This window comes from Geotrypetes seraphini, chromosome 4 (genome assembly GCF_902459505.1).
Source record: "Geotrypetes seraphini chromosome 4, aGeoSer1.1, whole genome shotgun sequence".
In the NCBI taxonomy this organism is placed as follows: domain Eukaryota; kingdom Metazoa; phylum Chordata; class Amphibia; order Gymnophiona; family Dermophiidae; genus Geotrypetes; species Geotrypetes seraphini.
The window spans coordinates 313,196,858-313,212,706 of NC_047087.1; the positions used below are offsets into that span (position 1 = coordinate 313,196,858).

Genomic DNA, 15,849 nt, shown 5'->3' on the forward strand with positions numbered 1-15,849 from the left:
CTACCTCATGACTTGCTTCTTCTAAACACGCTATCTCTCTTGTCGCACATGCTCCTCCCCATATGTTCTTTTAATGTACGGTACCTCCAGCAACACCTTATAGTAGTATCAAATTCCCCTTTAATTTCACAGCACGTCTTCTCTGTCTCTTCAGTTCCCAAGGATTCCTAAGATTTCTTTTACCGCTCTTTTCAATTCTCCATATTCCATTTTTATAAGTCACCTTGAACCTATGTAGGCATAGTGCGACCCATAAATCCCTGATTAGATTAGATATAATGTGTAAACTGCTTTGGTTATAACCACAGAAAGGCAGTATCCTGTTTCCCTGAAAATAAGCCCTAGCATGATTTTTAAAGATGCTCCTAATATAAGCCCTACCCCAAAAATAATCCCTAGTTAAGATTGACTCGCAAAGCACCTCCCTCCCCCCCGCCCCTCCGAATGTCCCTGACTCCATCCCTGACACTAGTGCTGCCTGACTTGCAGAAAAAAAATCAGACTCGCCAATTCAGCAACTCCCGTCCCTGCTATTTTAGGAGGCCTTGGAACGGAGGTATGGCAGTCTCACGCTGGGAGGGTTGGTGAGGGGGGAGGGAAGAAAGAAAAGAGGAAGAATTGGGGTAAAGGAGAGGAAGGGAGAGATGATTGTTGTACATGAAAAAAATAAGACATCCCCGAAAATAAGCCCTAGTGTGTTTTTTGGACCCCAAATTAATATAAGACACTGTCTTATTTTCGGGGAAACACGGTATATGAAATTCCATCCCCTTCCCCTTCATCTCTGACCTCATAACAATTTCATTTGGGGGAGCAGTGGCTATCCATTTACTTCGCTGTTGATGCTGTTGCAAAAGAATCTGCTTCATTTCCAACCTTCTATATTTTCTTAGGGGGGGGGGCTAGAGACAGGAGAGATGAGCTATGGGAAATGTCTCTGTGCATTGTTTCTGGCGGGCTTTTAACAGCTTGTTTTTCTTTCCATTCAGTCTGGATTCATACAGTCATAAAGAAGATGCATCTGCTTTTCCTGGCAAGCGGGCCTTGATCTCATTTCTGTCTTGGTTTGATTATTGTGATCAGCTCATCAAAGAAGCGCACAAGGTTGGGAGCAATTTGCTGGCACTTAGATTTTGTTTTGCTGTGAATAACAATTTTTTTTTTTAATTTCACAGGGAAAAAAGGGTAATCCAGATCAGCCTAGTGATTTTTAGTGTCTCAAATTTGAGTAAAAAAAATCTTTTGTAATTCTCTATTCAAAGAGAAAACATAGTATTAATAAACAACCTATTCTCTCTATATAGGTAACCAGTGATGTCTCAATGAAAAATAAGTACAACAATTGTAATAAGAAAAAAACCTAAGAAATTATTTTAAACCCCACCCCCTCCCAGCCCTTGCCTCTGCTCTCTTTTGCTCCTCTTCATGGTTAAACACTAATAAATTGTAAGAGTTTACTAATCTAATCTAATCCTTGATCTTATATACCGGGTCATTCCCCTAGGGCTGGGGTAAGCAATTCCGGCCCTCAAGAGCCGGAGCCAGGCCAGGTTTTCAGGATATCCACAATGAATATGCATGAGATGGATTTGCATGCACTGCCTCCTTGAGATGCAAATCTAATCTCGTGCATATCCTGAAAACCTGACCTGGCTTCGGCTGTCGAGGACTGGAATTGCCTACACCTGCCCTAGGGGACTTGAACTGGTTAACAAAGCATAATCTTAACGATCATTAATAGACAATAGTAGAAGAAGGAGAATCGGTGGATATCAACATAGAATTATCAGCTAAAGAGTTCTATTAGTTGTCTGTACACCGATAGAAACCAGCAGCTCAAAGCTTCCTCCAGTGAAATCCTCAGTCAGAAATCTTAGTAAAGGGACCCAGCTCAGGGCTTAGCAGTCATTATGGAGGCCAGTGACCCAATTAGTCTCTTAACTCCCAAGTCATCTTTTCTTTATACATCATAGCCTACACCCTTCCCCCTAATTCTTTCATCTTTACACACAGTGTTATGTTTATTCAAGTTAAAGAATAGTGTTCAGAAGGTGAGTCTTTCTCAAATTAAGGAAAATTCTGGACTAATAATAATAATAACTTTATTTTTCTATACCGCCATAGTCAGTTGACTTCTAGGCGGTTCACATTGGAAGAAGGCTGGACAGTCAGCGAATGATAAGGAGCCTAAAATAGAAAAGTTACATAAACAAGTTACATACTAATTTAAGTTCCATGGGTAAAGAATACATGAAAAAATGGAGCTTCCTGAGAGATTGAATAGTGATTACGGGTGGGTATATGAGTACTGTAAGAAAATACAGTGGAACCTTGGTTTGCAAGCATAATTCATTCCAGAAGTATGCTCGTAAACCAAAGTGCTCATATATCAAAGCGAGTTTCCCCATAGGAAGTAAGGGAAACTCGCATGATTGGTTCCACATCTCCAAAACAGACACATACACACACACCCCACGAGGCCTCCGGCACTGCTCGCTTCCACCCCACCCCACCACAACCCAAAAGGACCACCCCCCCACCCCTGAGGCCACTGGTGCTTCCACCCCACCCCACCCATGAGAATCGGCATCGCCCGCCCAAACCCTTACCACGATCTGGTACTGGCACGCAGCACCAACCCACAGGACATGCAAGTGCCAGAAGAGCCTGCCTTTTGCCGCTTGTCTCTGCTGGCTAGGCCTTGAGCATCTATGCATGCTCAAGGCCTTCTGGCTCCCGCTCTGTCCGAGAATCTCAGTCTCAAAGAGAGTGAGAGCCAGAAGGCCTGGCCCAGCCCAGTAGAGATCAATGGCAAAAGGCAGGCTCTTCCAGCACCGGCATGTCCTTTGGGTTGGTGCTGCGTGCCAGTGCCAGATCACAGTAAGGGTTTGGGTAGGCGGACAATGTCTCAGGGGGAGGGGGTGAGGGGGGCGATGCCGGTTCTCGGGTGTGGGGGCTCGCAAATCGAGTCAACGCTCGGTTTGCGAGGCACGATTTGCAAATCGCATTACTCGCAAACCAAGGTTTGACTGTACTTCTTTACAGAAAGAGTGGTTGATGCGTGGAATGGTCTTCCGGTGGAGGTGGTGGAGACGAAGGCTGTATCTGAATTCAAGATAGTGTGGGACAGGCATGTGGGATCTCTTAGGGAAAAGAAAAGATAATGGATAGTGGGGAAGGGCAGACTGGATGGGCCATTAGACCTTTATCTGCCATCATGTTTTTATGTTTCTATCCTATCATAGGTGATTAAATAAGCCTGAGATACTGGAATCTACCGGAAAACAAAGAAAGAGTTGACCCTTTAGCCCCACATACAATTCAAATTCCAGCGAAAACAAAAAGATCTGTGGAGATAGTGATGTTCAAGATGCAGGCTTTATTCAAAAATGTACACTTGGATAATCCACATAAAATATATCTAGGACATAAACCATAGAAAGGTGTGGACCCATACATCATTATCTCCACAGATATTGGAATCCACCACCATAATGAACAAATATTGGTGTACTATTTATTTGATTATCATAACATCTGCTTACCTTTTTGCTTCCTGCAGCTCTTTGATCCTGTCTTTCCTCAGCCTTCCTACTTCTTTTATCTACTGGCTATCGTCCTTCTGACTCCTCATCTTAACACCCATTCCATTTCTGCTCACCCTCTGCCAACTATTCTTATGTTCCTCTCCCTTTCCCTGTATCCCTCAAAATCAATGCCTTCCTGCATTTTGTGCCCAAAAGCTCCTGTTTCTCTTCCTCATGGCTAGCATCCCTCTAATCCAGGGGTGTCCAACCTCAACCCTCGCCAGGTTGGGTTTTCAGGATTTCCAAAATGAATTTGCATGAGATGTATTTGCATACAGTGGAAGCAGTGCATGCCAGTAGATCTCAAGCAGATTCATTGGGGAAATTCTGAAAACCCATCTGGATTACGGCCCTCGAGGACCGTCATTGGACAATCTTGCTCTAATCCCTTTCATCTCACCCCTCTGTCCAGCATCCCCTTTCTCTCTGTCCTTTGCCCTGAATTTCTCTCTCACCCCCTATCCTCTGACCAGTGCCCTCCTGATGCCTTCTGTCAGCATTCTCCTGTTCAGCGTCTCCCTCATACCAATTGTTTCCCCTTATCATTCCCTAGTTTCTTAACTCCACCCTAGGCTTCTCTTCCCCAACTAGCAAACATCCTTATTTTGCCAGGAGGACATACAGAGCTTGGCCTAGATTCTAGTTCCATTTGTATTAATTATATTATCATAGCTGCTCATTTTCATTTCTGAAATATTAACATAGGATATCTAATCCTCAAATATATGCTTGCTCCCCTGGATGGAAATTAATTCTAGGACCCCAGGTAGAATGATTTTTCCTTTTGTTCATAAGATAGAAATTTAGGATTAGATGCAGGTAAAATATTCTAGGTCTGCCGAGAGTATATGAAATGTAGAGAGAGGTGGGGTTTTTTTTTTTATATTTTAAATAATAAATGTTTGGCTTTTCTCTGTCATTTTAATATATTCTACACATTTAGTGCATGACATCTTGGGTGAATAGCAAGAACTTGTACCCAGGTGTAAACAGCTGTTTAATAAATTGGCCCTTTTGAGGTTATTTTTCTGAGGTTATGATGCTTCTTTCAAAGACCTTGAAGTAGCTCAATTTTCTCTGTTGTACAGTTTTCCCATCAGTCCTTGAATGTTGCTGTTCTTGTGCTTGCTTTTTCATTTCATAGCTTTTAGTCCTAGAGAGGACTATTTTCAAAGCTATCTAGCTGGATCAAATGACTTTACTGAAAATCGCCCTCCACTGCTTGGCCAATAGTACCTATAGCTTTTCATAGCATATTTTTAGCTGAGTTATTAAGCGTTCCTAAGGGTGTGTTTAAAACAGTATGCATGTACAGTGGTACCTCGGTTTACGAGTGCACTGGTTTGCAAGACGAGTGCACTGGTTTTGCAAGACGAGCAAAACATTCCCAAAATCGGCGCCTTGGAAACCGAGCTTGCCTCGATTTGCGAACGGCGCCCTCCCGGTCCGGCACCCTCCCCCCCCGCCAACTGGCATTCCCCAGCACCCACCAAAACACACTGCTTACCCCAATCTGGCACTGCCACCGGCACCAATGCACAGGAGATGCTGGTACCCGAAGATCTGCGTTTTCTTGTTTGCTGGGCCTTGAGCATCTGCGCAAGCACAAGGCCTTCGAGTTCACACTGTCTCCGAGATTCTCGGAGATCTCTGAGAATCTCGGAGAGAGCGTGAACTCGAAGGCCTTGAGCATGCACAGATGCTCAAAGCCCAGCAGACAAGAAGACCCAGATCTTCGGGCACCGGCATGTCCTGTGCGTTGGTGCCAGTGCCAGATGGAGGGTAAGCAGTAAGTTCGGGTGGGTGCTGGGGGATGCCAGATTGCGGCAGAGGGGATGCCGGATCGTGGGGGGGGGGGCGAATCACGCAGGGGGGCCTTCGTGAGTGGGGGGAGCAATGCCGGTTCTTGGGGGGGGGTAGAGCAGCGCCGCTGGCCTCGGGGGGTGGGGGGAGTGGGAACATATCAAGCAAGTTTCCCTTAGTTCCTATGGGGAAACTCGCTTTGATATATGAGTATTTTGGTTTACGAGCATGCTTCTGGAACGAACTATGCTCGTAAACCAAGGTTCAACTGTATTTCCTTTTGCAAACTTGCTTTATTGTACTTAGGGCTCCTTTTATTAAGCCGTGTTAGTGCGTGTGACTTTTAATCACACACTAACCCCTGCGCTAGCCGAAAAACTACCGCTTGCTCAAGAGGAGGCGGTAGTGGCTAACGTGGCCGGCGGTTTAGCGCGCGCTATTACGCGGATTAAACCGCCCTTAGTCTGACTGTACCCTGTGCATATAGCAAACAACATAGGGCTCCTTTTACTAAAGTGCGCTGGTGTTTTTAGCGCATGCTAACCCTTCGCTACGCGGCTAGAACTAACACCAGCTCAATGATGGCTGTAGCGTCTAGCGCGCGTGGCATTGTGGCGCGTACTATTTACTAAACTAAACTAAACTAAGCCTTAAGTTTATATACCGCATCATCTCCACGGAAGCGGAGCTTGACACGGTTTACAAAGCTTAAAAATACAAGAAGAGGGGAGAGAGAGTTTACAAGGGCATATGAAAAGGGGGAAGTAGGAAGGAGATGTTATATATTAGAGAAAAGCCAGGTTTTCAGTTGTTTCCGGAACAGCTGGAGGGAGCCCAAGTTTCGCAGCGGGATAGTGAGATCGTTCCAAAGGCCCGTGATTTTGGAGAGGAGGGATCTTCCCAGTTTGCCTGCGTGGGGGATGCCACGTAGAGAGGGGAAGGATAGTTTATGTCTGTGGGCGGATCTGGTGGTAGCAGGCGTTTGGGCGAGGAAGGATAGAGGGATTAGTGGCGGAAGGATGCCATGAATTATCTTGAAAGCTAGACAGGAGCATTTGAAGTGAATTCTGGAAAGTACAGGGAGCCAGTGAAGCTTGGTAAGTAAGGGGGAGACGTGATCAAATTTGCGTTTAGCAAAAATCAATTTGGCCGCAGTATTCTGGATGAGCTGGAGTCTGTGAAGACTTTTTTTTGTTAGGCACAGGTAAATGGCATTACAGTAATCGAGTTTGGATAAGATGATGGATTGTACCAGGACGGTAAAGTGTTTTTGGTGGAAATAGGATCTAACTTTCCTAAGCATGTGGAGGCTGAAAAAACATGATTTTGCCAAGGAGTTCAGGTGATCGTTTAGGGAGAGGGAAGAATCGATAATGATGCCGAGGACCTTGCTTGAGAACTCAAGGCGAAGAGCGGGACCTGTGGGTAGAGTGAAGAGGGTGGGCAGGTGTGCTAACTTTGGGCCGAGCCAGAGTAGTTTTGTCTTTGATTCATTTAATTTCATCTGAACAGAGAGGGACCAGGCATGAAGTCTCATTATGCATGAGGTGATGTTCTCTTGGAGGTTTGTAAGGTTCTGGTCTGTTTCGAGGAGGATAAGGATATCGTCTGCATATGTGTAAATTGTTTCAAGGGGGGATAGTTTGAGAAGCTTCAGGGAGGTCATATACATGTTGAAGAGGATAGCTTAGTAAAAGGAGCCCATAGTCTGTTGAAAATTGCCTACAATAAGAATATTATTATTACATGGCATCTATAAATATTTCTAAAAATGCGCTTGTTTTATAAAGACAATATAGGCGCTTATGTGTGTTTATAAAATAGGCCTTTATAATTATCCCTGGTGATCTGCACATACTCTTTCATAAATAGACCTGCTCCAAGGCAAGTGCAGATATGTACATATGCTATTTATGTGCACATACATAGTCTATAAAGTATGACTCTCCATGTAAATCTGGCCCTGGAGATGCCTTCTTTCTGTGCGGATCAATATCAAATAACAGAATGGCTATCTAAATGCTATCACATTTCAAATCAATCGAAAGAAAATGCAGAACGGCCAAAAAGTGAATTAATCAAAACATTGTAGCATCTTTTATTCAAAATAATAAACATTTCAAAAATAAATTAATAAAAGCTCTAGGACAAGTTAAACAACGACGACAATCAAACAAAGACAAAGAACACAACCCCCCCCCAAAAAAAACCCCAAAAACATACAAACCATAATAAACCACACTATTTGAGGCACCAAAGATCATGTAGAATATTAATTTCAAAGCCTAAGTAAAAACATCTTGCAAAAAATTCAGCAAATGATAATCCACAATGCCGTGAAGGCCCACAGATAGATATTCAAATATATAATTTCCCACCAGTAATGGTTTATTGCAGTCAAATCATGAGACGGTGAAACAAAGCACAAATAATCTCACCACAACACTTCATAGGTCTATTTAAAAAAAAAAAAAAAAAAAAAAATCATATATAACTTATAAAAATATTTCATCTCTGAAGTAAATTGGCAATATTTGTTTTGGGTCCTTGATTATCTGAGTATTGGGGGTGTTATATGAGAGCTCTGCAGTCTCTCTACCATAATCCTGAGGCTTCAGTTTTAGTTAAGAGACATATAACTAATTCCTTTCCAATTTGGAGGGGCAATCGGCAGGACTGCCCACTCTCGCCTTTGCTTTTTTTGGTTGTATTTAGAATCTTCGTTGCGTACACTGCCATGAGATTCAGATATAACAGGGGTGAAGACTGGACCTGATGTTGTAAAATCCCTCCCATTTGCCAATGATCTGTTGTTAGTTTTAACCCGAGCACAATCTTCGCTGCCACAACTTTTGAGTGTATCAGATTAATTTAGTTTATTATTCAGGTTTCCAATTAAATAGACAGAAGTCTGAAACTTTATATATTCCACAATCTAGTCAACAAACTTGGATGGGAGACTTTCTTCTGACATGGGAAAATAATACCATCTATTATCTAGGAATTACAATCCCCAAAGATTTGACTCAGCTACAGTTAATAAATTCCCAATTCTACAAGCCACTGACTAGAGAATGACACAAATCGGCCGTTGTTGCCGGTACATTAACAAGGCTTTTCACCACCCTGCAGAGTGGTAAATGGCCTTGTCCCCGCAGTAAAAGATCTGCCTTGAGTCGCCTACCTCCCCACCCAACCCGGCCAGCAACTCCCCTCACAATAGTGGGACCAGCAGCCCCCCTCCCTCCCTATTGCGGGTCCAACAGCCTCCCTCCCTCGCTCTCGATCACAAGCAAAACCAGCAGAAAAAAAAATGTCTGTGACTCCCCTGGGTCGGCCCACCCCAGGCCTACCAGCCTCTTAGAAGCTTCGTGGACAAAGAGGCAACATTGCAGACTCTGGCTTGCTCCAGGACTTTCTTCCGGCCAAGCCCCTCCTTCTGAAGTAACTTCTGGTTTCTCCAGTAGGAACCCCCCCCCGCCCCCCCCCCCCGGATATCCCCCAGCCCCCCACCAACATCTCCCCTTACCTTGTAAGATGAAAGTTCAGCCAGAGGGATGCATATACCCTCTGGCCGGTAGGCCCGCCACTCCAAAATGGTGGGCCTTCCCCTTCCCGGTGAATTCTTGGATGTACCAGGGAGGGGCCTAAGGCTCCAATTGGCCAAGATGCTGCGGAACCAAAGATTATGGCGACAGCTGCAGTTTTTAGATCTTCAAGTTTAATCCTGTATCAACACGGTGTCCATCCGGAGCTCTATTTATTGCTTATCAACGGTTTCCATCATGTTAGCGTGATCGTCTAGCTGTTGTTCAGCAACTTCCATGCGAGTGCTCAGCTCGTGAATCTCTGCTCAGAGCTTGGTCCCCAAAGAGGTCCATTCCGTTCAGACCGCCTTAAGGTCAGTCCGTATTTCTTTCATCCACATATGAAGTTCTTGTAATGGTCCCTCTGAAAGGATGATTAAGGTGTCATCTGCCCGAAATAGCTCTGGAGAGGATGCATCACATTGCGAGAGTAGTGCAAGCTGCAAAGATGTGGTCGCTAGCGAGTTGTCCCACTTAGTAGGCCACATGCTGCTCGTGTTGGCGAACCCTGAAAGATTAACCACTGGGGCTGTTTTATTCATAACAGCAGGAAGCCATCATAGAAACATAGAGTATGATGGCAGAAAAGGGCCGTCGGCCCAACAAGTCTGCCCACTCAAAGAACCCTCCTCCTAAAAGAACCCTCCCCTTAAGCATTTCCCCGGAGTGTACCCACATGTTTATCCCATCGTCTCTTGAAGTCGAGCACGTTGTTGGCCTTGACAACCTGACGTGGAAGACCATTCCAACGATCAACCACCCTTTCAGTGAAGAAGTTTATCCCAGGACAAGCAGGCAGCTATTCTTGACTGATGGGTGACGGCACCGACGGAGCCCCGGTACGGACAATTTTAGAGTGATCTCACTCTAAGAACTTTTAGAAAGTTCTAGCTCGGCCGCACCGCGCACGCGCGAGTGCCTTCCCGCCCGACAGAGGCGCGCGGTCCCTCAGTTTCTTAGTTTCCGCGGAGCTAAGAAGACGCGTTTTCAACGGCTGTTGAAATTTTTTTATAACTTGCCTTCCCGCTCGCGTAAACTTTTGACTTTATTACTTTCTTTTATTACTTTACTTTTATTTTGGTAAAAATAAAAAAAAAAAAAAAAAAAACTTCTTTTTTCTTCAATTTCGGTTTTTCCCCGGCGGGGCCTTCTGCCACCATCGAAGCCTCGGCCTTCGATTTGGCGGAAGCCGTTTTCCCTTTCATGCCCCCTCAACCGGGTTTTAAAAAGTGCCAGCGGTGTGCTAGGCCTATATCTCTCACGGACCCACACAACTGGTGCTTGCAGTGTTTGGGTCCTGAGCATCAGGCCTCTTCTTGCACCCGCTGTGCTACTTTAAAGAAAAGAACATTAAAAAATCGCTTAATTCAACAGCGTTTGTTATTCGGTGCCGAGATGTCCGACCCCGTTCCTTCGACTCCGGCTTCGGCACCGCTTCAGTCGGCACCCTCGTCTTCGACGCCGCGTGATTCCACACCGGCATCCCAACAGTCAGGTAAGCCGGCTAAGAAGCCTTCCCCGCTGGAACGTCTTCCGGCCTCGAGTGCAGTGAGCCCAGTCCTGCCGCCGGTTAGACGCCAGCGGAAGCGCTCCGCCCCTATTGAGGTGAGTCCCTCGACATCGGGCTCCTCATCTCCGGGGCGTAGAGCGGCACCGCAGGTACCGCAGAAGAAAAAAGCGGTACCGGTGCCATCCCTCGATGACCGCATTACGGCCATCCTTCATGTGCAGCTTAAGGAGCAATTAGAACGACTCCTTCCTGCTATAATGACACCGAACCTTCCGGTGCCAGTCCGCACCGAGCCATCGGTACCGGTTGTACATCAACCCGTGTCGGTACCGGTTGTCGAACCTGTCTTACCTGCTTCTACTGTCTCGGTACCGCTTCACCTAACTTCATCGGTATCGATGCCAGTCCTTGCACCGGAGCCGACAGCTCACCATCAATCGGTACAGACTTCGGCACCGGTGCGACCGATAACATCGCCTGACTCGGTATCGATGAGGTCGGGTAAGTCGGTACGCAAAACCCGACACATGCAAACATCGACACCTGAGTCTCGGGACCATTCTTCCCATGTCAGAGACCCTGATCTGTGGGGGGACTCAGAGGAACCCTTTCTTTCTGAAGGAGAATGTTCCTCAGAGGAGGAGGATTCGGCTCTCCCTGACCCATCCTCCAAGCAGACCACTTCCTCTTTCTCCAATTTCTTGAAAGAGATGTGTGAGTCTTTGTCCATTCCTTTGGAGGCTGAATCCAAAAAGTCTAAAGCTTTTTTGGATGCCCTTGATTTTGATCAGCCTCCAAAGGAATTTTTGAAGCTTCCCCTTCATGACATCTTGAGGGAAACTTTCTATAAAAATTTAGAGACTCCTTTAACTGTTCCAGGGGCCCCACGTAAACTGGATTCTCTATACAAGGTAATTCCCATTCCTGGGTTCGACAAGCCTCAACTTCCACACGAATCCTTATTTGTCGAATCCACCCTTAAAAAGACTTCAGGAGCCAGTGTATATGCATCTGTCCCTCCTGGCAGAGAAGGTAGGGCCATGGATAAATTCGGTAAGAGGCTCTACCAAAACGCTATGTTAGCAAATAGAGCTAGTAATTATGCTTTTCATTTTTCTTTTTATTTAAAGCATCTCCTTACCACCATGGCTTCCTTCGAGAAGTATCTTCCTTCAAGAAAACATCCATCTTTTCACTCCTGCTTGTCGTCTCTATTCCAACTTCGTAAGTTTATGGTTAGGTCCATATATGACACCTTTGAACTTACATCCAGAGCGACAGCTATGTCGGTGGCTATGCGCCGTTTGGCCTGGCTTCGGGTATCCGAGCTTGATGTTAACCATCAAGATCGGTTAGCCAACGCCCCATGCCTAGGGGATGAGCTCTTTGGGGATTCCATGGACTCTACCACCCAAAAGCTCTCGGCTCATGAGACGCGCTGGGATACCCTGCTCAAGAATAAAAAGAAGCCTCCTCCACCGAGACCATACAGGCAGCAATCGGCTTATCAACGCCGTTTCACAGCCCGTCCATTGCCTACCACTGCTCAACAACCTCGACGTCAGAGGCAACAGCAACGTCAGCCTCCCCGACAGCAGCAACAGCAGCAACCTGCGAAACAACCTCCTCAGCAGAAGTCACAGCCCTTTTGACTTCATTCTCCGCAGTATAGCCAGTATCCCTGTTCCTGTTCTCCTGCCTCAACCAATAGGAGGTCGACTTTCTCTGTTCTTCAGCCGGTGGGAAGTAATCACTTCGGACCAATGGGTCCTCAACATCATCCGCCACGGCTACTCTCTCAACTTTCAGACTCTCCCACCTCAAAGCCTGCCAAAAGAGTCTGCTTTGAACAGTCCTCAATCAGCCCTCCTTATTCAGGAGGTCCAATCCCTCCTCCTTCTGAACGCTATAGAGGAAGTTCCTCTAGATCAAAAGGGGCAGGGATTCTACTCCCGTTACTTTCTAGTTCCCAAAAAGACAGGAGATCTCAGACCCATCCTGGACCTTCGCGATCTCAACATTCATCTAGTAAAAGAAAAATTCAAGATGCTTTCTTTAGCCATACTTTATCCCCTTCTAAATCAAAACGACTGGCTATGCTCCCTCGATCTCAAAGAGGCTTACACTCACATACCGATCAATGTAACCTCAAGACCATATCTCCGATTCATGATCAATCATTGTCATTACCAGTACAAGGTGCTGCCCTTCGGTCTTGCCTCATCTCCAAGGGTATTCACCAAATGTCTCATTGTGGTGGCGGCTTTTCTGCGCTCTCACCACCTGCAGGTATTTCCTTACCTGGACGATTGGTTGATCAAAGACACTTCTGCCCAAGCGGTCCTTCTGGCCACCAACCAAACCATCCAGTTTCTGCAACTTCTGGGATTCGAGATCAATCTACCCAAATCTCATATCATTCCCACTCAGAGACTTCAATTCATTGGAGCGATCCTGGACACACTCCTCATGAGAGCTTTCCTGCCATCCAATCGGCTTCAGACCCTTCAGTCTCTATGTCACCAGGTACTTCCTCTGCCGTCCATCTCAGCAAGACAAATGATGGTGCTCTTGGGACACATGGCATCCACAGTTCATGTCACACCTCATGCCCGTCTTCACCTGCGCACTCCTCAATGGACCCTTGCGACCCAGTGGTCCCAAGCGTCGGACTCTTGCTCACGACACATATCTGTGACATCATCTCTTCGTCAGTCTCTGCAATGGTGGTTGGTATCCTCAAATCTATCCAGAGGTCTTCTGTTCCATCAGCCTCCTCATCAACTAGTCATCACCACCGACGCCTCTCTGTACGCATGGGGAGCTCACTTGAACGAGTTCCAGACTCAGGGTCTTTGGTCAGCCCAGGAAAAGAAGCATCAAATCAATTTCCTGGAACTCAGAGCGATGTTTTACGCCCTCAAGGCCTTTCAACACCTTCTCTTTCCTCAGGTCCTTCTGTTGTGCACAGACAATCAGGTTGCGATGTACTACATCAACAAACAGGGTGGGACAGGCTCTCGCCTGTTATGCCAGGAAGCCCAGAAGATCTGGACTTGGGCCATAGATCATCATCTCTTCCTGAAAGCTATTTACATTCAGGGGAAACAGAATTCATTAGCGGACAAACTCAGCAGAATTCTCCAGCCTCACGAGTGGACACTCGACCCTGTAACTCTACAGTCTATCTTCACTCAATGGGGCACTCCTCAGATAGACCTCTTTGCAGCTCCTCACAATCACCAGCTGCCCCGTTTCTGCTCAAGACTTTACTCTCCACACCGTCTCACAGCAGATGCTTTTCTCCTCGACTGGTCGGATCTATTCCTGTATGCCTTCCCTCCTCTGCCTCTCATGTTGAGAACCTTGTTCAAGCTCAAGAGGGAACGAGCCACCATGATTCTGATTGCTCCGAGGTGGCCCAGGCAACATTGGTTCTCCCTTCTACTTCAACTCAGTTCCAGGGAACCTTTTCTTCTTCCTCTGTTTCCTTCTCTGCTTACGCAACAGCAGGGAACCCTTCTGCATCCCAACCTCCAGTCTCTACACCTGATGGCTTGGTATCTCTCGGGCTGAACTCGACTGATACTCTTTTGTCTCAGCCCGTTCGTTCCATTCTGGATGCCTCCAGGAAACCAGCCACTCTACAATGTTACCATCAAAAGTGGACGAGGTTTTCTTCCTGGTGTCTTCTTCATCATCTTGATCCCACTTCCCTAGCGGTGGAGACGTTGTTGGATTATCTTCTTTCTTTGTCTGATTCTGGCCTGAAGTCCTCTTCCATCAGGGTCCACCTCAGTGCCATTGCAGCTTTTCATGAGCCAGTCCATGGAAAACTTCTTTCAGCTCATCCCCTGGTATCCAGGTTCATGCGTGGGCTTTTCAATGTGAAACCACCTCTTAAAGCCCCTCCGGTTATCTGGGATCTCAATGTGGTTCTTTCCGCTTTAATGAAACCTCCATTTGAACCTTTAGCTACCTCTCCTTTCAAATTTCTCACTTGGAAGGTGCTTTTTCTTATTGCCATTACCTCTGCCAGGAGGGTCAGTGAGCTTCATGCACTGGTTGCAGATCCACCTTTTACGGTTTTTCACCATGACAAGGTGGTTCTGCGTACACATCCAAAGTTTCTCCCCAAGGTTGTTTCTGAATTTCATCTCAACCAATCCATTGTTTTACCTGTTTTCTTTCCAAAACCTCATTCTCATTCTGGGGAACAAGCTCTGCATACTTTGGATTGTAAAAGGGCTCTTGCTTACTATCTGGAGCGTACGAAACCCCACAGATCAGTTCCCCAACTCTTTCTGTCCTTTGATCCGAATAAATTGGGACGTCCTGTTTCTAAACGTACGTTGTCTAATTGGCTTGCAGCGTGCATTTCATTCTGTTATGCTCAGACCGGACTGACACTGGAAGGTTCTGTCACAGCCCATAAAGTCAGAGCAATGGCAGCATCTGTAGCTTTCCTCCGTTCCACTCCTATTGAGGAAATCTGCAAGGCTGCTACTTGGTCCTCAGTTCACACTTTTACATCTCATTATTGTCTGGATACATTCTCCAGAAGGGATGGTCACTTCGGCCAATCTGTTTTGCAAAATTTGTTTTCCTAATGGCCAACCTTCCCTCCATCCCTCTTTTTGTTAGCTTGGAGGTCACCCATCAGTCAAGAATAGCTGCCTGCTTGTCCTGGGATAAAGCACAGTTACTTACCGTAACAGGTGTTATCCAGGGACAGCAGGCAGATATTCTTGCGTCCCACCCACCTCCCCGGGTTGGCTTCTTAGCTGGCTTATACTAACTGAGGGACCGCGCGCCTCTGTCGGGCGGGAAGGCACTCGCGCGTGCGCGGTGCGGCCGAGCTAGAACTTTCTAAAAGTTCTTAGAGTGAGATCACTCTAAAATTGTCCGTACCGGGGCTCCGTCGGTGCCGTCACCCATCAGTCAAGAATATCTGCCTGCTGTCCCTGGATAACACCTGTTACGGTAAGTAACTGTGCTATTTCCTGATGTCGCCATGAAGTCTCTCACCCTTGAGTTTGAGCGGATGCCTTCTTGTTGCCGTGGGACTTGTAAGGAAAAAGATATCTTCCTCCACCTCAGTACGGTCTGTAAGATATTTGAACGTCTCTGTCATCTTCAGGTGTTATGTTGTGCAACCGGTGCACGGAATATGATGAAGAGAGCTAAATAATTTGGTGATATTGCTGAGGGCAGCCAGGAGTTTTCTACTTATGCGGCCATCTTGGTTCATGATGTCAACATGCCCCTCCCCCCCCATTGTTTGTCATTTGTGATATCTGAATGTGTGGTTCCAAGGATCAACTACTTTCTCCTTCACAGACGTGGAGATTGCACTGTTTTC

The 15,849-nt window shown here is 46.3% G+C and overlaps 1 protein-coding gene across 1 annotated transcript in view; it reads left to right on the forward strand.

Moving 5' to 3' along the window:
- FAM160B1 (family with sequence similarity 160 member B1) overlaps window positions 1-15,849 on the forward strand; it is a 118,892-nt gene that overhangs the window by 55,687 nt on the left and 47,356 nt on the right. The window contains exon 8 of the mRNA XM_033942067.1: window positions 990-1,104. Coding sequence (XP_033797958.1) covers window positions 990-1,104 — 115 coding nt within the window. The remainder of the gene's footprint in view (window positions 1-989; window positions 1,105-15,849) is intronic.